This window comes from Diabrotica virgifera, chromosome 3, assembly GCF_917563875.1.
Source record: "Diabrotica virgifera virgifera chromosome 3, PGI_DIABVI_V3a".
In the NCBI taxonomy this organism is placed as follows: Eukaryota; Metazoa; Arthropoda; class Insecta; order Coleoptera; family Chrysomelidae; genus Diabrotica; species Diabrotica virgifera.
In genome coordinates this window covers 192519202-192541906 of record NC_065445.1, presented here as the reverse complement: position 1 = coordinate 192541906, position 22705 = coordinate 192519202, and the positions used below count along the sequence as shown (strand labels likewise).

At 32.5% G+C, this 22705-nt stretch overlaps 1 protein-coding gene across 1 annotated transcript in view; it reads right to left on the bottom strand.

Moving 5' to 3' along the window:
• Positions 1 to 7068: 7068 nt before the first annotated feature.
• The window catches only part of LOC126881490 (uncharacterized), a 145091-nt gene continuing 129454 nt past the window's right edge, over positions 7069 to 22705 (bottom strand). Inside the window, exons 5-6 of the mRNA XM_050645776.1 lie at positions 22060 to 22200; positions 7069 to 11821 (exon numbers count right to left, since the gene is read on the bottom strand). Of these exons, the coding sequence (XP_050501733.1) occupies positions 11538 to 11821; positions 22060 to 22200 (425 nt within the window). The 3' untranslated portion in view covers positions 7069 to 11537. The remainder of the gene's footprint in view (positions 11822 to 22059; positions 22201 to 22705) is intronic.

The following is a 22705-nucleotide window of genomic DNA, read 5'->3' as shown; positions in this document are numbered from 1 at the left end:
TTATTTCAAATATACCTCTTGTTTTTGTAAACAACTTTTTTGCTGTTTTACATACTGCCGTCCTTAGCAAAAACGCCGTATCTGCAGAGAGATCACATTTGAGTAAAATCGGTTTTTGTTTAAATATCTAGCCGTTGAAAACTATTTAGAATTTTTTTTGTTTTCTACTTTATATACATAATAAATATCATAGAATTCATATTTATACATAAGATTGGCAAAATATATTTTATTACCTCTAAAAACTCTGTTACTGCGTTCTTTCTAAGTATACTACATAAATTAACTTCTTCCTCCTTAGGAAGAATGCAGTACTGCGTTTGCGCCAATTATTTTCTTATTTTATAATACAGTAGACTCTCTCTATAACGAACACGGTTATTACGAGGTTTCGCTTATAACGAGGTACACTAGATGTCCCATGAAATTCCTATTGAATTGAACACCTCTATAACGAGGAAAAAATAAATCGTAAAATATGTATCTTTATTATTATTTATCTATTGTTAGCGCTGTAATGGCTATAAGTAAATACCCCAACTACCTACCTGTATACATAAATTCCCAACATCTGTGCGGTTATCGAGGGTAGTGCTTTAATAAAAATCCACCGCCTACCTATAATAAACTTCTTCCTGTTCTGTTTATCTATTAGCCGGTACTGAATATTGTAAAAAAAAATATAATTTATGATGGCGAATCCTTATTGTCGAGGAAACAATATTTAGCATCTTATATTGCTCCGAATGGCATCACTATAATAGAAAGTTAATATTTTAGAAAACTATATGTATGCACAATATTATTGTTGTCTGATATAACGAGATCCGCGTATAACGAGGTAATTAGTCTGCCATTTCAGTTCTCGTTATAGAGGGAGTCTACTGTATAATAAATACAATATAACGATGAAAAAGGAGAATAAAAAACATTTTTTATAAAAGTGTGTCATGAAAATGGACAAAAAAAGTTCTGGAAATAATTTTGGAATTAATAAGTTTGCCGCTAAGGGGCGTTTCTTGCATTTTAAAATTAAAAACATTCCAGAAACCATTAACATTTACGATCAAGTTTATTTTTAATTATTAATTATTAGACATTGATTTAACTATGTACTTTTAGAACACATTTTTTATTTGGAAATTCTACGACCTACGGCGATCAAAATACTTCGTACCAAAATTCGTATTCGTATAACAAACTTTAATAAAATTTGTACTGTTTAAAATGCCTGATGTAACGTAATAATACAATGTCGCATCAACAACAATATACATACACATAGGAAACTCCGCTATACCTCAGGAAACTCCACATTTAGTGGTAGTATTTGTCTCACTTAGTAGTACCGCATTGTTTTTAGAACCATACATTATTTATTGATCACCAAGAACTCAACCATATGTGTTTAGATTTTCTATTGATAAAAAAAAATAGCCTTCTGCCGTATTAACTTTGTTCTATTTGACATATTTAAAAAATTATATCAAACAAACGTTCACGTTAAAAAATGACAACAAACTGACCTTATTAAAAATTTTACACATGCTGTAAAAATCTGTCAAATGCTTAGGCAGAACGCCGCATCTAGTGCCAGCTTAGGATAAACGCGGCAAGTGACCTTTAAATACGGCGTTTTTTCTAAGTATTTTTCAGATGACGCATTTATTCTAAGTATCCATGAACATTTTTGCAGATACGGCATAAAATGCGTTGTATTTAATGTATTTTGGCTTAACTTACGTCATTTTTGGTAAGCAAATAAGATAGATATGCACATTTGGGTTAAAAAAATGTATAAATCTAATTTTTTCAGATTTTTGCAGATACGGCGTTTTCGCTAATCACGGCAGCATAATACACACATCAAAATAATCTATGGGACAAAAACAAAACGCGACATTACAGAAGGATTTCAAATACATAATGCATTGCAAATAAAAAAAAATAAACAAGTGCCCTGAATATAAAATAAACATTTTTTCTTAAAATTATCGCAAAGCTCTTAAGAAAATTAAAAGAGAACTCCATAAGTCAAAAAATGGTAACAGAACAAAAATCAAAAATTATTAATTTGTTGCCCCTCAACTCCCAATAAAGTGGTCTTTAGGTTAAGTTAGTATGGTGTATGACCTCCACGGTAGTTGATTACTGTCCTACATCTGTAAGGCAAACTCATCATTGAAAGGCTCTCAAAGAGTGGCTGTCTTGTATTGAACGCAATATGCCCTATGCATGCTCTATTGGGTTTAAATCTTGCGATTGTGCTTCTTCTTCTTTACGTGCCATCTCCGCGACGAAGGTTGGCAATCATCATTGCTATTATCACTTTCGACACTAGAGCCCGAAAGAGTTCAGTTGAGCTGCATCCAAACCATTTTCTGAGATTTCTCAGCCAGGACATTTTTCTCCTACCTATGCTGCCCCTTCCTTGAATCTTTCCCTGCATAATTAATTTTAGGAGTTCATATCTGTCACCACGTGTTATATGACCCAAGTATTAATTTTCTTATTTTGATGGAATCCAGTATCTCCCTGCTGTTCTGTATTCTCCTTAGTACTTCCTCATTGGTTATTGTGTCTGTCCAGGAGATTCTCAGCATTCTTCGATACGTCCACATCTCAAATGCTTCCAATCTATTGAAGCATTGTTTATTGAGAGTCCATGTCTCCACACCATACAAAAGAACAGAAAATACATACCATAACCTCAATTTCATTATCTTCGAGGAATATTACATTATTATTATATACAAAACCTCAATTTCATTATCTTCGAGCCAATATTTGCACGACCCTGGCAGTATGCGGACACGCATTGTCCTGCATGAATTGAAATTGGGGACCAGCTTGTTGTGCAAATGGTATAATAGGTTCTATAATATCGCGATAGTCTGTTGCATTTAGAAACCGTTCCAGACAAACGAGGTTGGTTCTTCCACCAAGAGTGATGCCACCCCTTACCATTATACTGCCGCCTTGCTGTCTATGAACCTCGCCTGCAAGGTGGTCAATCGTTCAGCGTTACCAGATCGTCTCCAAATTCTTGTCCGTCTTGTATCTGGTAAAAATCCAAATCGGGACTCATGTGTAAACAAAGTAGAGGCCTACTCACGTCTAACCCAATTTGCGTATTCTTGTGCCCACTGAAGTCGATGAGCGCGATTTCCTCTGGATAACACAGACAGTCTTACAGGTCTTCGAGCATTTATCCTTAGTTCATGCAGTCTATTTCTAATAGCTTGGCCACTTACAAACACCTGATGGGTCTTTTGCAGCCTCATTTGTAATTGTGATGCAGTTACAATGCGATCCCGCAAAGCCTGCAACCTAATATTATGGTCTTCAATCTGGTTGGTTATTCTTGTACGGCCTGTATAACGTTCAGCAACACCGGTTTATTGGAACCTTAACCGCAAACGATTAATGACACTTCTAGCCTTGTGGAGGACCTCAGCAACGTCTCTTTGACTCCTGCCAGCTTGAAACATCTCTATAGCACCCCACTGCGTTTCTGGATTTAACTAATATCTCTATATTAGTTAAATATACAGTCCCTGGCCATATTATTATGACCACCTATGAATTTTTACAAAAATCAACTATTCCACTAGGTAAGTTTTGTTTAAAATATTATTTTTAAATTTAGTTTTGTTATGCAATGTTAATGGTATGCATTAACTATAATATATTTAATAATAAACAACAATAAAATATTTGAAAATATTACATATTTATATTTTTTTAATATTTTGTTGAACTTGTGACCTTAATCAGATGAAAAATATTTGGGAGCTTTTAAAACGAGAAATTTCCGATGAAAAGGTCACTAGCGAAATTGTTTTGAGTAAAGAACTAATATATCATTGAAACCACAATGACAAATTAAAACAAAAAAAATTAACTGCATTCAAAGTATGCCAAGACGGGTACTAGCGGTAATCAAAGTTAGAGGGGGCTCAGCAAAATATTTAAAAAATGCAAATATGTGATATTTTCAAATGATTTAGTGCTGTTTATTATTAAATGTATTATATTTGATAATAAACACCAATACAACATTTAAAAATATCACATATTTGCATTTTTTAAATATTTTGCTGAGTCCCCTCTAACTTTGATTACCGCTAGTACCCGTCTTGGCATACTTTGAATGCAGTTAAATTTTTTTTGCTTTAATTTGTCATTGTGGTTTCAATGATATATTAGTTCTTTAATCTAAACAATTTCGCTAGTGACCTTTTCATCGGAAATTTCTCGTTTTAAAAGCTCCCAAATATTTTTCATCTGATTAAGGTCAGAAGTTCAACAAAATATTAAAAAGTATATAAATAGGTAATATTTTCAAATGTTTTATTGGTGTTTATTATTAAATATAATATAGTTAATGTATAACATTAACATTACATCACAAAATTTAATTTAAAAATCATATTTTAAACAAAACGTCCCTATTGGAATAGTTGATTTTTGTAAAAATTCATAGGTGGTCATAATAATATGGCCAGGGACTGTATAAGTTAAGTATAACTAAAGTATAACTAAAATCTAAATAAAAATTCACGTATATTGTTCTGAAGCTATTTCCTTGTGGCATTTTTATAATCAACTATTCTAAATGGGAAATAAGTCACAATTCTCTAAAAAAATTATTTTATTAACGTTTTGCCGCCCAAATCGGATGTCGTTGTCAAAATACAAAATATTGATAAATTAAACAAAAATTTACGTAGACATCGAAATTCAAGTACCAATTAAGAAATATTACTTTTAGGGCCGGTTGTTCGAACGCTAATCAAGAAGTTGATTATAATTAAGTCCCCTTAACAACCATCAAATAACAACACCCCTCATTCGTACGTCAATCAGTTGATTGTAATCAATTATGTTAATTATCATTATGATAATTAACATAATATGATAATTAACATAATTGATTGATTAATTATTAATTAACATAACAGTTATTAACATAATTGATTAATAAATCTCATAATTGTAATCAATTATGTTTTCAGCAACCCAAACAAAGTTGACATTGACAGTTGGTGACAGTAATTAAATATTTGATAATGATCAGTTGATTCCATTTTTGATTAGCGTTCGAACAACCGGCCCTTACACAAAAAACGCATATTGGAGATTTGTTAAATTTTTTATAGCCATTCTTATCAGCATTACCGTCAAAGTTGGTAAAATATTCAACAAAACAACAAAAAAGATTAAAAACCTAAATTTATTTTTGTATTTGCAGCTAACATATTAGACCAGGCCGCATCTATAAAAATATTAGTACATTTGGATGTTTGGAGGCGACTCATATTTTTTTTTGCAGAAATTGCTTGAACATATTATCTCATATAATAATATTTGAGTTATCCTCCCATTCAAACGGTCCGGAACATTGTTTAAATAATCAAAATGTCAAAAAATGAAGGAAAAATTCGATTATTTTCTTCGTTTTTTGATTATAACTTTAAAAGTATTCATTTACGAGAAAAGTTGAACTGACATAAAAGTTGCATAATTAAATTTTCTACAATATAGGATTAGTTAAAAATTTTAAAAATTGTCACCCTTGTTGAAAAATAGCAATAATTGCGAAAAAACCATAAAAAACAAGTATTCGCATTTTACATTTTTCAACCATTTATGCTACACTTAGGACTTTTATATTTACCCAGAAAAACTTTATAATATGTAATATAGTAAAATAATACTGTAAATTTTATTAAGATGGGTTGAACAGATGTTGCAAAATAAATTTTGCAATCCAGCTTTCGCAAAAAAAATTAATTTTTTCAAAATGTTGCAGTACTGAAAATAAAGCAGACAGCAAGTTGATTTTTTTTGCATATAGAAGAATACTGTACCTTTTATTTGCAATTTGCAAAATTAATATCGGTTAACTACCACGGCGTCAGAATTTTTTTAAAATAAATATTAATTTTTGGTGCTAGGCGCAGGGCAGCGGATAGGTTTGCTCTGATTGGGCATTTCAATGACCTTTGATGATTGATAAATTTAAATTTTTATTACATTTCGATATAAATAAAGAAATTTGTTTATTGCAAAATAAAAACACATACTCTGTCCTTTGAAATAACACTTTTTTTAGCAAAAACTTTCTTTGTTCATATATTTTAACTTAGAGAATATAAGTTTATTATTTTTAAACATATTCAATTGTTTAAACAATATTGTTTAAACAACAAAAAAATTCCTGACGCCGCCGCCGTGGTAGTTAACCGATATTAATTTCGCAAATTGCAAATGAAAGGTACAGTACAGTATTTTTCTATATGTAAAAAAAAATTCAACTTGCTAACTGCTTTATTTTCAGTCCTGCAATATTTTGAAAAAAAATTTTTTTTTGAGAAAGCTGGATTGCAAAATTTATTTTGCAAAATCTATTGAACCGAACTTAATGAAATTTACAGTATTGTTTTACTATATTCATAAAGTTTTTCTGGGTAAAATATGAAGGTCCTAAGTTTAGCATAAATGGTTAAAAAACGTAAAATGCGAATACTTGTTTTTTATGTTTTTTTTTTTCGCAATTATTGCTATTTTGCAACAAGGGTGACAATTTTTAAAATGTTTAGCCAATCCTATATTGTAGGAAATTTGATTACGCAACTTTTATGCCAGTACAACTTTTTAATCAGTTATAATCAAAAAACGATGAAAAAAATCAAATTTTTCCTTCATTTTTTGACATTTTAATTATTTAAACAATGTTCCGGACCTTTTTGAGTGGGAGGATAGCACAATTATTATTATATGCGTTAATTCCAAGCAATTTCTGCAAAAAGAATCGAGTCACCTCTCAATGTCCATTTCAAAACAGATGCGTCCTGGACTATATGTGTCTCGTAGATTATTTTGATGTGCGTTATAACGGATTTTGTTACAAAAGTTAATCAAAAGTATTGTTTTTCTTTGGAAATCTTTCCTTGCCAAGTTGAGTTAAAGCGGCCACCTCTTTACTACCCAATCTTTTGATACCGTATCGACAGTTATTGAGAAGTTTTAATGTATGAGAAATAATTAACAAAAACTAAGCAGTAATAGAAAAAATGTTTATTAATTTGCGCTAAAATGTGTCACCTTGTACATAATATGCATGTAAATGGGCTCAAGACTATAGGATTTCTATCATTATCGGCCCATTGTCATTTTTCTATAAGCATCTCGGTAAAAACATTTCAAGTTTCGATCTGATCAATTTCGTTTTGATCAAACACGATCTGAGAGCCTCCAAGAGACAGATTTGATCGGGAGTGTTACAGTAGGAAAAATGAAAGAATACCCATGAACGATCATATAAAACACGCTGTATTTTCCTGTCACCGTGTCATACCAAAAATGGCCAGCGCAAGTACATGTAACAATTATTATTACATGTACTTGCGCTGGGCAATTTTCTTTGTGACACTGTGACAGGAAAATACAGCGTGTTTTATATGTTCGTTCATGGGTATTCTTTCATTTTTCCGACTGTACAAGGGTTTAACATTAAAAGCAACATTCTCCTTACACTCCCATCGCAGCCTCTTTTGACTGTAAAATGAATTTTGGTCCAATATTGGTAAGTATCCTAATCTTCAGGCAGTATAAAGTCTTTTGTACTTGTTACAGACCACAGTCTAATTACCGTTTCAAAGAAATAAATATAAAAAGCCTAAATTTAAAATCTTAAGAATTAAATCACATCTTACATTATTCTTTATTAATTAGTTGCCTACATTTCAGATCTGTGATTATAAAACAAGAAGAATAATAAATAGTATTACCATTAAGTTATTCTTCCCGATTTATAATATTTTTCAAATGAATATAATCATTATAAATACAATTAAAAAGCAAATATTGTTGTTGTTTGACTGATATTAGTAATCCCATGTTGAACGAATAAATTCAATGTGAGCAATAGTTTTATTATTGTACCTATACATTCCTTAATGCATTTTCTTTCAGCCTATATGTAGAAGTGCAACAAACAATATTAAGAAAGAGTAATATGTTGTATTTTGATAACGACGTCCGAGGTAAAAGTCGAAACGTCAATAAAATAATTTTTTAAGTTAAATTTGTGGCTTATTTCCCAGTTAGAATAGTAAACATAATAAAGGTCAAACTATGGGTGAAATTAGCATATTTTTTAATCTGGGCCAAATGTAGATAAAACCTATGCTGAAAAAAGCTGTGATAGCAATTTATCACTTGATAAAGAAAATCTTCATATTGACCTAATACGGTTAAAACTAGATGGACTAAAACGTTTGATGAAGACCGCAAACTTTCATCGCAAGAAGTAAGAATCGACGATCGCCAGGAACTGATGGAATTTTGAACGAACTGTCAAAATTTGAGGACCTGAACGAACTGTCAAATTTGAGGACCAGAAACTCGTAAAATATCTCACAATATTGTTTGACAATTTTTTTTCTGGTATTACTGGCATACCAATAACTGACAGAAAAGAATCCCGTACGTCTTGGAAATCATAAAACAAATTAACAACAATAAAACGAAAATTAAAATAAATATTAGACTGGGAGATAGGCTCAGCCCGTTTCTGTTCAAGATAATAAGGGACGAAATAATAGAAGATGTGAAATCGTTACGACTAGAATATAGACTCGGACATAAAAGAATATACTGAAGACATCTTTAATATAGACAAATATGGATGGCAACATTTGCTGAAGAAATCTATTTTAGTAGCTAACCTCAAATAGATCAAATCTGATTTAAAATATGTACTGAAAGTAGGATTTTTCTCTCAATACATCTAAGTTTTCTTTCAATTGCTTTGGTCAGAGTCCACGTCTCACACCCATACATGAGCACCGGTCTAATCAGTTTTATATATTCTGATCTTTGATGCTCGTGTTAGGCTCTTAGATTTAATAGTATTGTGGAGGCTATACATACATCTGTTTGCTGCCTGAATTCTCCCTATAATTGACGGAGAGGCAGCGCTGAAAAATCTCTTTGAATTTACTAAAGCTAAATTTTTCACAGTTGATTACTGTGATTGTGTAGAGAAACATATTGCGGTCGGTCAAGCGAAACGTAAAACAGGGCTGAAAATCAGTACACACATTCTAAATTGAATATAAATAAAAATTATAGTCGGTCACCTGTATGACGGGATAGAGCCGGTCAGTCGGCCCCAATGAATGTACAGGGTTATTCAATATATTTTGACCCCCTTGTAAACTGCTTTATTTGCAGAATTAGAAAAAAATGTAAAATACAAAAGTTATTGGAGTTTTTAATTATGATTTTTTGACATATATATCGTACTAGTGACGTCATCCATCTGGGCGTGATGACGTAATCGATGATTTTTTTACATAAGATCATTATTTATACAGGGTGTCCAAATTTTTTTTAATTATTAATTAAACAATTAATTTAATTAAAAAATTTTTTTGGACACCCTGTATAATTAATCATGTTATTGTTTATATTACTGAATAGGGAATTAAATATCCTTTCAGATGAGCTAGCAATCGACCCCTATTACCATTTAAAAAAAATAGTCGATTACGTCATCACGCCCAAATGGATGACGTCACTAGTACGATATATATGTCAAAAAATCATAATTTAAAAATCGAATAACTTTTGTATTTTACATTTTTTTCTAATTCTGTATATAAAATATAGTGAATAACCCTGTACCAATGTTTATATAGGGAGATAGTTGGTCAGCCCAATAGGAAAATTTGTTTGATTCAAATTGAGACAGTCACCAGATGTCCCCACAATTTTTGTCAGGGTCGCAACGTCAAAATGCGTAGACACCAAGTTGGATACGATCCTATTCATAACACCCCAACTCGCATACATATTAAGAAAAATAAATATATATGGAAGAATATATTTAGAAATTGAATTAATGATGCCATGCTACTATACATTATATATATTATAGCATGATATTAATTCAATTTCTAAATATATTCTTCCATATATATTTATTTTTCTTAATATGTATGCGAGTTGGGGTGTTATGAATAGAATAGTATCCAACTTGGTGCCTATGGAATCAAACAAATTTTCCTATTGGGCTGACCAACTATCCCTATATAAACAATGCCTGTACATTCACTGTGGCCGACCCACCGGCTCTGTTCCGTCATACAGCTGACCGACTATAATAACTTTTATTTATATTCAATTTAGAATGTGTGTACTGATTTTCAGCCTTAGTAAATGGGAATAATTACCTTCGTAGGAAAGCAACTTTGATACCCTCTCAGTAACCCCTGTTTTACGTTTCGCTTGACCGACCGCAGTATGTTTCTCTAGACAATCACAGTAATCAACTGTGAAAAATCTAGCTTTAGTAAATTCAAAGAGATTTTTCAGCGCTGCCTCTTGGACTATAATCTCTTCCGTGATATCGTTATCTGCAGTGATTGTTGCTCCGAGGTATTTAAAACTCTCCACTCTTTCAAAGTTATATGGGTATATCGTAACATTTTGCCCTATTCTATCTCGTCCCTTTTGTCTATCGATGCACATGTATTTGGTTTTCTCTTTATTTATCCTTAAACCAGTTTTCTTTGCCTCTACCTCCAATTTATTGAAAGTCTCCTTCACATTGGTGACTGTGTTTCCCACAATGTCAATGTCATCCGCGAGTGCTAGTAGTAATTTTAGTCCGTTTACTGTCAGCAATTCTGTTCTAATTTGTGCTGTTCTTACTACTTTCTCCAGGATTATATTAAAAAGGATAGGTGACAGCGCATCTCCTTGTTCCAGGTCACTACTTATTTCGAACGATTCTGAGAGTTTTTTACCTATCCGTACTCTGGATCTACAGCCATTTACGCATATCTTAACAAGCTGGATAAGTTTTTTTGGGACTGAAAGTATCTGTGAGATCGATTGGCCTCAATTGGATCAAAAGTGGACGAAAATTCTGATGGTAATACTAATATGTACCTAACACCAGCCTAAAAAAAATGTGTAAATGTAATATAATATGTAGGAATACACAAGAAAGACTGAAAAAATGTAAATAATTAGTCAAATAGTAGAAGATAAAAATGTTTGGTGAGACGCCTTTTTGTTATAAGATCGTGAATTTTAAACAATACAATGATATATTAAAAATACAAACACATCAGCCAAAAAACAACATAATAAAAATTTCGTAAAAGAATTCTTTTAGTTCTCTATATTTCCATTTATTATATAAGATGAGAGATATTCATAAATAAGAACTATTGATTATAAATCTGATATTTAAGATCAAATTAAGTAAAAAATAGCCAATTTAAAATACAACAAATAACAAAAGACAGTTTTAAGTTCTTATAACTGAATATCTCAAGTGGAAATTTTTCATCTGTTGACATGTGTAAAATATGAAAGTTACAGATATCTGTTTTATCATATAACCAGAACTCTTCGGTATTCTTTACGATGTTGAACTCACTCGGTCTCATCTTATATATCAATAGAATTATCATAAAATATTGATAAATAGATAAGAAACAAATATCTGCAAAGTCTCATTTAACAGTAGTGTAGGTTTTCGAAACATGATTCCCTCGAATCTGCTGTGATCTACTGTACGTCTTGAGAGTAGGCTGTACTCCATTGTTGGGTCTGCTATGTTTCGAGACCTTAGGGTTATCGTCTAAGGATTTTCTTTTGTTGTTCTTGCCTAGAATCATATATTTAATCGCTTCCGGCATGCCGTCTAGTTCGTACATAGCGTCGTGGGGGCTGGTACCGAAAAAGTTCTTCAGTTTCGTATTTGCGTTGAATTGCAGGAGCATTTCGACCATTTCCACTAAAACATAAAATAAATATTAAATTTATGAAACTAAATAATGAGAATGAATGTGCGTTAAGGAAGCGAAAGTAGCAGTAGCAAAAGCTAAAGCAGAAGCGTATTCAAACCTATTCAACTTGATACCAGGGAAGGCGAAGCCAAGATATATAAAATAGCCAAACAGAGAGCAAAGAAAGCAAGAGATTTTAATCAGATTAGATGTATCTGAGATGAAGATAACAAAATACTAATTCACGAAAACGATGTCAAAAAGAGATGGAGAAAGTATTATGACAGTTTATTAAATGAAGAATTTGACAGACAGCCTGTGGAGTTAACGGAGACAGTAACAGTAATGGTTACCAGAATAACAAACGAGGAAGTGGCTCAAGCGCTTCAAAAAATAAAGAAAGGAAAAGCAGTCGGACCAGATGACATTCCTGGGGAAGTATGGAGAGTATTGGGAGACACAGGAATAAGTTGGCTAGCAGGTCTATTTAATAGAATTATGGAAGTTGGACAAATGCCAGACGAATGGAGAAGCAGTATACAAAAACAAGGGAGACATACAACAATGTGCAAACTACAGGCCTATAAAACTACTTAGCCACACCATGAAAATATGGGAGAGAGTAATTGATAGACGGATACGTGAAGAAACCGAAATATCCGATAATCAATTTGGCTTTATGCAGGGCAGATCATCAACAACTGATGGAAAAATACAGGAATAAAGAGACCAACGCTCATATGGTATTCATTGATTTTGAGAAAGTATATGATAGAGTTCCTCGAGAGATTCTGTGGTGGGCACTCAATAAGAAAGGAGTCCCTGGCGAATATGTACAGATTATGAGGGAGTAACGACTAGTGTTAGGACAGGTGTGGGAGAGACTGATAAATTTCAGGTGAAAGTAGGATTGCACCAAGGCTCGGCGCTTAGTCCTTATTTATTCTCATTAGTTTTGGACCAGATAACAGCGAAACTACAGGGTAGCATTCCATGGTGCCTAGTGTATGCAGATGATGTAGTGTTAATAGGAAATAGTGAAAGAGACTTAGAACAAAAACTGGAACAGTGGAGACAAGCTCTGGAGGAAAAAGGTTTAAAGCTTAGTAGGACAAAAACAGAGTATTTGGAATGTTCTTTTAAAGATGGAGTTACTACAAATAAAATGGTATCTTTGGATGGCGAAATGATTGTGAAAACCAATAGTTGTAAGTACCTAGGATCGGTATTACAGAGTAATGGAGAAATAGATGGAGATGCATGCAGTAGAATTAGGGCTGGATGGATGAAGTGGAAAGAAGCGAGTGGTGTGTTGTGTGACAGAAAAATTCCAATGAAGCTGAAGGGAAAATCCTATAAAACAGCCATAAGACCGACTATGATGTACGGAACTGAATGTTGGGCAGTGAAAAAGAAAGAGGAACAATAGAAGGATAAAATTAGAAATGAGTATATTAGGGGAAGTCTAGGTGTGGCACCAATTGACGCCAAAATGAGAGAGCATAGGTTAAGATGGTTTGGTCATGTTCAACGTCGAGACGTTAATCACCCAATACGAAGAATAGCTGAAGTGCAGATTCCTGGAAGGGGTAGAAGAGGAAGACCAAAGAAGACCTGGGGGAGACGATAAGGCAGGGCATGTTGGTAAAGGGGATTAACATTGATATGACCCAAGACAGAATTGTGTGGAGAAATGCAATTAGGGAAGCCCACCCCGCATAGGGACAAGGCAAAGAGAATGATGATAAATGAATGTGCGTTATCACCAAATACCATCAACAACAAACATCTGCAAACAAACATTAGCAAACATTTACTAACGTTTGCCAACACATATTTTCACCAAGCATGTCAAAAACAAAAATTCGCGAATTTCAGTAAGTTTGCAAACATTTGCCATTGTTCTGTCTTGTTTGTACAAAATGCCTCCGAGAAGATAAGTTATATGTGAGACTAGTTCTATAATCATGCCCGTGTCAATAAGAAAACGAGAATATAAAAAAAAGAAATCGTAGATGTTGATGTCATTTTTTTTAAAGGATCAAGTCAGTAGAGCTTCTAAATGATATGAGAATGGAAGAAAGAAGTGGTTTATTTAAAAATTTCTCTCGCATGTCACAAGAAGTGTAACTGAAGTTCCTACACACGTCCCGACCTGACCACCTGACACGACAGAACTTCCCGACCATTCTTGTCGGGGTCAGTTCTACACACGTCCCGACCAAACTACCCGAGAAGACGTTAGTAGCCAACAACTGCTCAGTGCATTTATTTTAATTGCAGCCTAGGTGAAATTTTTTATTCCGCATACCAATATTATGTTTTAGTGTAAGCAAATTGTTTTTTTTTTATTTATAATAGAATTTTATACTTGTGCATTTGTATGTTAATGAATACGCAAGGAAATAACAAAATCAACAACGTATTAACAATATAGTACATGGTATACGTAACATTATTATTTTACTAACATTTTTTCTGAACATAATAGATATATAAACTAAAAGTCAAACAATTAGGAATGCACGTCATATATTTAATGACATCATAACCCACCGGTGCAAACTTGACGGCAAACAAATTCAAAAAATTTTTCCTCATATACACTTGCGATCATAAAAAGCGGGTCACTCGATGAATTATTCAAGTTAGATGTCTCGAATTTTCTAAACCTGTTGTCCGATTTGAGTATTTTTTTTTTAGTATGTTATAGCCTTATTCTTTAACAATATCGCCATAATAATATTGTTGCTAGACAGGTAAATTGTCATTGTATACCGGGTGTAACAATCTTACTCTGTTTATTCCTCAAAGTTCGAAACACCCCGTGGAATGTTTAAGCATAGATAAAATATTGAAATTAAAACTCGATTGTAGCCTTAGGCTTTCTTAACATTTTCTTTTTTGATTTATTTGTTTATGCTGGATAATAAAAAAGTTAGGCGCCTTAACAACTAACCATGTTCTTCATCAATACAGGGTGTTTCTAAATAAGTGCGACAAACTTTAAGCGGCAATTCTGAATGAAAAAATAATGACCGTTTGCTTTATAAACGTATGACCGCAAATTCTTCGGTTTCGAGATACGGGATGTTGAATTTTTTCTTACAAACTGACGATTTATTGCTATAAAACCGGTTGAGATATGCAAATGAAATTTGGTAGATGTTAAGAGGTAGTTATGGCGCATTGTTTGACATACAATCAAGAATTATACGGGATGTATCTAAAATGTTTATACCCGTATGCACGCCAATGGTGAATATGGAATTATTAATTGTATGTCAAAAAATGCACAATAACTGCGTCTTAAAACGTACCAAATTTCATTTGCATATCTCTATTGGTTTTAGAGCAATAAATAAATCGTCAGTTTGTAAGAAAAATTTCAACATCCCGTATCTCGGAAACGAAGCATTTGCGGACATATGTTTATAAAGCAAACTGTCATTATTTTTCATACAGAATTACCCCTTAAAGTTTGTCGCACTTATTTAGAAACACCTTGTATTGATGAAGAACATGGCTAGTTATTAACGTGCTTAACTTTTTTATTATCCAACATAAACAAATAAATCAAAAAAGAAAATGTTAAGAGAGCCTAAGGCTACAATTGAGTTTTATTTTCAATATTTTATCTATGCTAAAACATTCCACAGGGTGTTCCGAACTTTTAGGAATAAACACAGTATGATTTTTACAACCGGTATACAATGACAATTTACCGGTCTAGCAACAATATTATTATAGCGATATTGCTAAAGAATAAGGCTATAACATACCAAAAAAAAATCATTCAAATCGGACAACAGGTTTAGAAAATTCGAGACATCTAACTTGAATAACTCATCGAGTGACCCGCTTTTTATGATCGCGAGTGTATTAGTTTTTTTGCTATCGTCAAGTTTAACAGGAAAGCGCTGTTGCCAAATACAAAACATATTTATTTACCAAGACAGCTACCGGCTACACCGTTTCTCTTTGTCTTTAAGAGTGTGAAACAAAGATAGCTATCTGTACTATAAGTGTCAAACTGACATTGTCCGTAAACTATAGAAGGTTATAAAAGATTTTTGTTTGTTTATTTTTTCTTCTTCTTCTTTTATGGTCTTTAGGAGCTTTGCCCATTTAGCCAGTATGTAACATTTCTTAAAACTAGCGCCTAACTAAACATACCATACAACAAAACTATTTCGTACCTAATCAAGGATACGGAAGGGAAAGTGAAGTTGGTTAAAAAATAAACTAGGTATCGTTAAAATATAAATTAAATAAATAAAATATACTTTCAAAACAATAATTTGACATATATAACCTCAAACATTATGGCAGGCGTCAGTCACCATTTACAATCCCACCAAGTATAATAATGACGTCATTTAAACTCGTCACTAATTTTAGCCAATAAAATGCTCGCTGTAATAGGAACGACATGTCAAAAAATCTTATTATTCCCTATATCTTTTTTCAAATTTAGAATATGGGAACAAGGGGAAAATTACGTGCATTCCTTATTGTTTCACTTTTCCTTTATAAGCGAAAGGCCACACGGGCGATAATTTACGGCGCCGTAAGAGCAGTAAACCTGATGAGGCATTGGTTGACTAACTATTTCATCTACAATTGGTTAGTCAACCAATGCCTCGTCAGGTTTAAGGTTTACTGCTCTTACGGCGCCGTAAATTATCGCCCGTGTGACCTTTCGCTAAGCCGTATTTTTTAATTGCTAACGTCATAATTGAGAGTACAAAAAATACAACAATGAATGAATCATTGTTCCTCCATATTTGACATCCAAATGAAGTAGTACCGTCATTTATAATTTATTTAATTCGTTTTGTCCTTTGTACAGTGTGTGTTAAATGTTATTTGTTAAATTTGCCATCACTCCCATAAAACAAATGTCACATTCTAATAGGATACCTTCTTGATTTGAGCAAGTAAGTCTACGTTATTGTATTTTTTATTACACATCAACTTCAATTTTTTGTCAAAGTTTTTCCAACTTTTTTTTTACAATGACATTTTTTCATTTCATATATTCCAGCATTCAACTTTCTCCTATCTTAATACAAAATAGACCTTTAAACGACTGCACAGTAAAGCAATTTAAGCAAATATAAAACTTTTTGGCAAATTCCTATCAATTACTTTTCTGTTGTGAAATATTGTGTATTCTTATGATAGATATCATGATGATTTTCTACTTAATTAAAAATAATTGGGTATTTCCATGCTTGTTATAGATATTGTGTGTTTCATTATATGATAATTTTTTATCTTTGTCCTCACTGTTAAGAATCAAGAGTATAAGGCACTTGACAGACAAATCTGATATCAAAGATGAGTTCGCCACTTAAGCTTTGACAGACAAATACAAACAAATGAAGACACAAGTGCATGAAGGGTATATGTGACATTTGCAAGTTATTGAGAAAAACGAAGTTAAAGTTTTTATACTAGAACTTTTTTACTATAAGATCTAAATAGACTAAATTTATAGGATAGGTAGTCCTAAAACTAATATTATATTTATTAACACTATTAAAAAAAACTTAAAAAAAATATTTATTATATATTTTTTATAAATAAAAAGTGTTCATAGATCCTTTCCACTCTAGTAACTTAGAAAATATTAATTTTAAAACGTGTTTGGCTTGTTTGAAAGATTTCTAGGTTCGAACAACCTACTTTTAACATACATGTTTTGAAAAATTTGTCACATAGACCCTTCATGCACTTGTGTCTTCAAATATTTACAATTAAATATTACCCACAAACCCACAATCGTTATTACAATTAAACCCACAAACGGATGATTATGATGATATTGATGCCGTGGCGGCATCTGCTAACAGACCAGTAAGGATCTGCGAAAAAACGTCTATTTTCGGATGTGAGAGGTGGCATTCGGATTTTTGCAGATAAAGTTAGGTGACACCTTCAGTAATAATAATTGACTTATGCTCCTTCTCAAATATGCCCGGAACATTAATAAAAAAATTAAAATATTTAAAAATTTCGAAAAACATCGATTTTTTTCTGCTGTCTTTGCTTATAACTTTAAAACGATTCGTTTTGAAACAAAGTCGTACAGAAATTAAATAAAGATAATTGAATTTTGTATGATATACGACTGGTAAAAAATGTCTTAAGGTATTACCTTTTCTGCAATATAGCAATAAACAGAAAATAAGGGGGCAAAATAAGTCTGTTGTTATTCAATATTTTTTAACCACTTTGGTGGCACTTAGAACCTTAGTAATTCGCTTAGGAAATTCTTTGTAACATACTTAAATCGTGTACCAAATTTCATTAAAATCGACCTAATAAATTTTGCATAATAAATTTGCAATCTAAATGTTTTTCAAAAAGTTCAATTTTTTTAAAATCTTTCTAAACAAAAAGTAGACCATTTAGAAGTTGGCTATATTTTTTACATATAAAGAGGTGCTCTACCTATCTAATACACTTTACAGAATTAAAATCGGATTATTTAAGGGGCCTCAGCAATGTTTTAAATTTATAAACAATTTTTTGGCTTATAAACAAATAGTTTTGTTTAATAATAAAAAAATAAATGTTTAGCAATGCAAATAATTAAAACCGGTATAATTTGACTTAAACTTTCAAATGCTGTCAGCAGAATTGCTATTTTATTTTTTAATCAAACGTTATTCGCGTTCAAAAATTGCAATTTCTCGAGTTTTTGAAAGTTCCACCGCGTTTATCTCGAAAACTATGCATCCTACGAAAAAACTTATAAGAACATTTCTTGCTTAGAATTACCCAAGAAATACAAAAAAATGTATTATTTTCCGAAAAATCGATGTTATGTAATTCCTCAAGTTCTTTGTTTATAACAATCTTATCGACATCAGCATCAACTGTTACCCAAAAAATTCGTGTTCTACGGGTCAAAATACATAAAAAACTTGGGTAAGTCCATCTAAATAAAGGAGCCCGTAGCACCCCCTCCTGGCCACAGCACTAATTTGTTTATAAGCCAAAAAATTGTTTATAACTTTAAAACATTGCTGAGGCTGCTTAAATAATCCGATTTAAATTCTGTAAAGTGCATTAGATAGGTGGAGTACTTCTTTATACGTAAAAAAATTGACAAATCTTTGTATGTTCTAGTTTTTGTTGTGCAAGATTTTAAAAAATTTTAATTTTTTAAAAAAGTTTAGATTGCAAAATATTATACAAAATCTAGTAAGTCAATTTTAATGAAATTTGGTGTACGGTTTTAGCACATTACAAAAATTTTCTAAGCGAATTAGGAAAGTTCCAAGTGTAACCTAAGTGATGGAAAATCTTTGAGTAAGGACAGGCTTGTTTTGCCCCCTTATTTTATATTTATTGCTATTTTGAAGCAAGGGTGATAAATTAAGACATTTTTAGCCAATCGCATCTGATAGAAAATTTAATTATCTTTGTTTTATTCCTATACGACTTTGTTCTAAAATGAATAGTTTTTAAGTTATAAGCAAAAAAGTAGAAAAAAAAAACGAAATTTTTTGAAATTTTTAAATATTTTATTTTTTTTATTAATGTTCCGGGAATATTTGAGAAGGAGCATAAATCAATTATTATTAACGAAGTTATCACCTAACTTTATCCGCAAAAATCTGAATGCCACCTCTCACATCCACCTAAAAACAGATCCTTACTGGTCTATAAAGAGGAACGAAAGTTTCACTTTTAATATTAACAATATTAAAAATAAAACTTTATCAGAACTAATCTTCTGGTTACACCATTCGTGGATTCCAAAATTTGCAAGCCAACGAATCGCCGGAGCAAAGACAGCTGAGGGAGATCTATCAAGTTGCATCTCACTACTCCCTGTCCAGCACGGTAAAATTTCAAAAAACAAAATTGGGAACTAATCTTTGTTAGAATTTTGCCGCGCTGGACAGGCGGGTATGAGAATAAAAATAGATGGGGAAATGCTCAATCGTCTGCGTTTTGCCGACGATATAGTATTTATCACCGAAGATGTGGGTGGAGCACAACAAATGCTACAATAATTAGGAAACGTATGTTCAACAATAGGTCTAAAAATGAGCCTCAGTAAGACCAAATGTATGACAAATTTAGTTCCCATCGAACACCTACCCATCCAAAATCAAGTGGTCGCATTGACAGAAAAGTACATATATCTAGGTCATCAAATCACAAGCAAGGATAATCAGACCTGTGAATTTCAACGACGAATAATACTTGCTTGGGTGGAGTATGGTTCACTAAAATACATCTTTAAGAGCAACATCCCGATAGCTATGAAACAGAAAACATTTGACCTATGCGTTCTTCCTATTATGACATACGGAGCAGAAATTCTCACGCTCACAAAAACAACAGCACCAAAAATGCGAGTGGTACAAAGGCGCATGGAAAGATCGATGCTCGGGGTGACAAAAACAGACAAAATAAGAAATCAAGACCTGAGGAAAAGAACAGGTATCGCTGATGTCGTCGAACGCATAGCCAAGCTGAAATGGAATTGGGCAGGTCATGCAGCGAGACCAAAGGACTCGAGATGGACAAGAAAACTAATTGACTGGCGCCCAAGAGAGACAATTGCAGCAGAGGACGACCACCAACACGCTGGATGGACGACAATAAACGAATGTCTAAGAAATGGCAACAAGACGCACAGAACCGTGGAGATGGCGAAAAATGGAAGAGACCTATGTCCAGCAATGGACGGAAGGGGTTGCATGATGGTGATGATGATAAAGGAAATCTGCAAACAGACACATGCAGCTAGAGCTCCATTCCCGGGACAAATTTCCCGGGAAATCTGTAAAAAAAAAAGGAAATCCCGATTCCCGGGAATTGTTACAGATTTACCGGATTTTTTTTTAATATTTAATTTTAAACTATGACTGGAGATATTACTCACAATTAATAAATGTTTCTGATACAATTATCTCTGTGCTTAATAATCATTTTCAACTGTTCCACTTGAAATATTTCTTTTTTAATTATACAGGGTAGGCCAAAGAAAAGAGTCCACCTCGATATTTGGCAGTAGTTATTAGATTTTAAGTAAAATGTCGAAACATGTCGATTTTGGTTCTAAGGGGGACACATTTTTATGATACATACATCTGTCTTTTGTCAACCTCCTCCCTTCCACGTCAGAATACCTTATTTTTAAATAAGGTATTGTTGTACCTTATTGTTGGACCTTGTAATATGGGTCGTGTGGCAGGTCATTTCAAAGGGTATTCAATTCTCTATTCAGTAATATAAACAATATCATAATTATTTATACAGGGTGTCCAAAAAAAAATTAAATAAATTAATTGACAAAAAAAGAATGTATGTAATTTATTTTATGTAAAATACATTTTAAAGTTGTCAGAAAACAGAAATAAATGTTTATTTTACAAATAAACATTGCTTTTCGCTTGTATTAAATGTTCAAACTTCCAAGAGCCAGATGGATGGCGGGAGCTGGCTTGAACATTGAATTTAAGCAAAAAGCAATGTTTATTTGAGAAATAAACATTTATTTCTGCTTTCTGACAACAGTAAAATGTATGTTAAATACAATAAATTACATACACTCTTCTTTTTTGTCAATTAATTTAATTAAAAAAAATTGAGGACCCTGTATAAATAATTATGATAATCTTGAATGGGTTGCATGTGAGAGTTCATTTTAAATGAAGTAAAAGTCAGACTTACTCTGACTCTCTGTAAAAGATTGAGAGTAAGTCTGACTTTTACTTCATTTAATTATGATAATGTTTATATTACTGAATAGAGAATTGAATACCCTTTCAAATGAGCGACTACACGACCTCTATTCTCTATTTAAAAATAAGGTGTTGGAGACGTGGAAGGGAGAGGGGTTGACAAATGACAGATGTATGTATCGTAAAAATGTGTCCCCCTTAGAAAAAAAATCGACCTGTTTCGGCATTTCCTTAAAATCTAACAACTACTGCCAAATATCGAGGTGGAATCTTTTCTTTGGCCCGCCCTGTATATATTTTAGTAATTGCACTGAAAAAAAAAATAGAGAATTAAAAAACAATTTCTTTTTTTATTTTTAAATTTCCCGATTCCCGGGAAGTCTCGGGAAATCCAAATTACTGACTCCCGATTCCCGGGAAATCAAAAGGGGCCGGGAAAATGGTGCTCTACATGCAGCTCATACTAGCCCTAACCTAACTCAACATCCAACAACATATTACATATTATCAACATATCATTGATATTGGCTTACCGTCGTGCTTCTCAGCGGCATGAAACAGTGCCGTCCTTCCAGATATTTGATCTTTAATATTGGGATCGGCATCAGCATCCAGAAGTATTTCGGCACATTCGAAATTTTTGTTTAAACAACATACCATCAACGGCGTTAGACCTAAAAACAAAAACAGAAATTAATGCATGAAGCTTCTAATTGACATTGAAAAAAAAAATCATAAAAATAAAATTTTTCAGGATTCCCATTTGAACTATTATTTATTTAAATAATGAATGGGTTGCATGTGTGAGTCCATACTACTATAGTAAAGAAAAGAGAGACGTTCTCACAAACAATTTATTTTACCACTGACGACCGGTTTCGCTGTTTACAATTTGTACAGCATCATCAGGTCCGGTTGAAGTAAAATCAAATGCTACAAACAACAAAAAACCAGAGTTAGTTAGGTGGTCTGGTTTAAATAAAATTTAATGATACAGCCAATATCAAAGTACATATGTTCATGCATGTACTGTTCTTACGATGTCAGTTGGACCAGAAGCATTTTTGGGGTCCGGTCAATAATTCTACGAAGAGCATAGAAATAAAGATAAACCATATAAACATTTGCTTGCTTCAAAATTGATCACTCCTTGTATTAGTCCACATGGACGCGGGTGTG